Genomic DNA, 1,264 nt, shown 5'->3' with positions numbered 1-1,264 from the left:
CTCTGCGTTTATGGGAGATTGGACGTTTTGAAGAAGAGGCCATCTCGGCTGGTGTGGGGGGTAGTTTGGTGGATTGGGTTGATGGAGTTATGAGGAGGATGCACGGGGAAGAGTTGAACCGCTGTTTAGTCACCTTATGGGCTTGTTGGACTTATCGAAATAAAGCTTACCATGGGGATTCTAGGATAGAGCCACGATTGGTGTTGGAGCAAGCATAGAGTTTTTGGGAGGCGTGGACAAAGGCTCAACCTTCCTGTGTTTCTGATCACCACGAGAATGCCAGGGAACGAATTGTTTGGAGACCACCTACGGATGGCTTTTGGAAGATCAATGTAGATGCTGCGATTATGGGAGAGATGGGGTGTGGTTTTGGGCTGGTGATACGGGATACTCAGGGGTGTGTGGAGCGGAGTGGAGTGAAACAAGTGCGAGAAAGGTGGTGCCCGGATATTGCTGAGGCTATGGCTGCTGAATTCGGGTTGATTACCGCGAGGCATATGGGTCTTCAACAAGTTATCTTGGAGTCGGATTGTCTGGCCTTGATTACTATGCTCCGACTGAAAAGCTTCCCTGCAAATTACTTTGGTCGTGTTGGAAAAGTCGTATTCGATCTTGCTAGCTCTTTTTCTTCTGTCATTTTTAGTTTTACCCGTAGAGACGGGAATGTTGTTGCTCACGAGATGGCTCACCTTTTACCGTTAGATTTTTCGACACGGTTTTGGGTAGGGTCGTTTCCGGAGCGTGTTGCTCCCTTTGTGGAGTTGGACTCTGCTAATTTAATTTAATGAAGTGCTCTATCCATTCAAAAAAAAAAAAAATGGTGAAACATGCGTACATTAATGGAGAGAGTAAGATAATCAATTAAAGAAAAAAATGGTAATAATGGTAATAAGATAGGTTCGAATCATAATTAAGACAAATTGAATACATTTATTATGAAAATAAATACGAAATTAAAGAGTCATTTTGAGTTACGATCAACAACAAAAGAATCACAAAAAACACAAACATATATACCCTCCGTCCCCGTCAATTGTTGTTCTATATTTTTGGCACAAAGACCAAGAAAAGAGGAAGGAGTCAATTACTAAATGACAAGTGGAACAAATTGAGTGTGAATGATCAAATTGTTCATCAAGTTCATTCTTAAAATAAAAAGGACAACAACTCACTGAGACACCCAAATATGAAAAATGACATCAAATGAACAGGACAGAGGGAGAATATAACAATTATTGAAATTGAAATTCTAATTGACATGATC

The 1,264-nt window shown here is 41.0% G+C and overlaps 1 protein-coding gene across 1 annotated transcript; it reads left to right on the top strand.

Annotated features, from left to right (window-relative positions):
* Positions 1-347: 347 nt before the first annotated feature.
* LOC141648910 (uncharacterized) lies at positions 348-785 on the top strand. Its single transcript, XM_074457617.1, has one exon. It carries the CDS (start codon positions 348-350, stop codon positions 783-785), a length of 438 nt encoding a protein of 145 aa, XP_074313718.1.
* Positions 786-1,264: the final 479 nt, after the last annotated feature.

The sequence above is a fragment of the Silene latifolia genome, chromosome 3 (assembly GCF_048544455.1).
Source record: "Silene latifolia isolate original U9 population chromosome 3, ASM4854445v1, whole genome shotgun sequence".
NCBI lineage: Eukaryota > Viridiplantae > Streptophyta > Magnoliopsida > Caryophyllales > Caryophyllaceae > Silene > Silene latifolia.
This window is presented reverse-complemented; position numbering and strand designations above follow the sequence as displayed.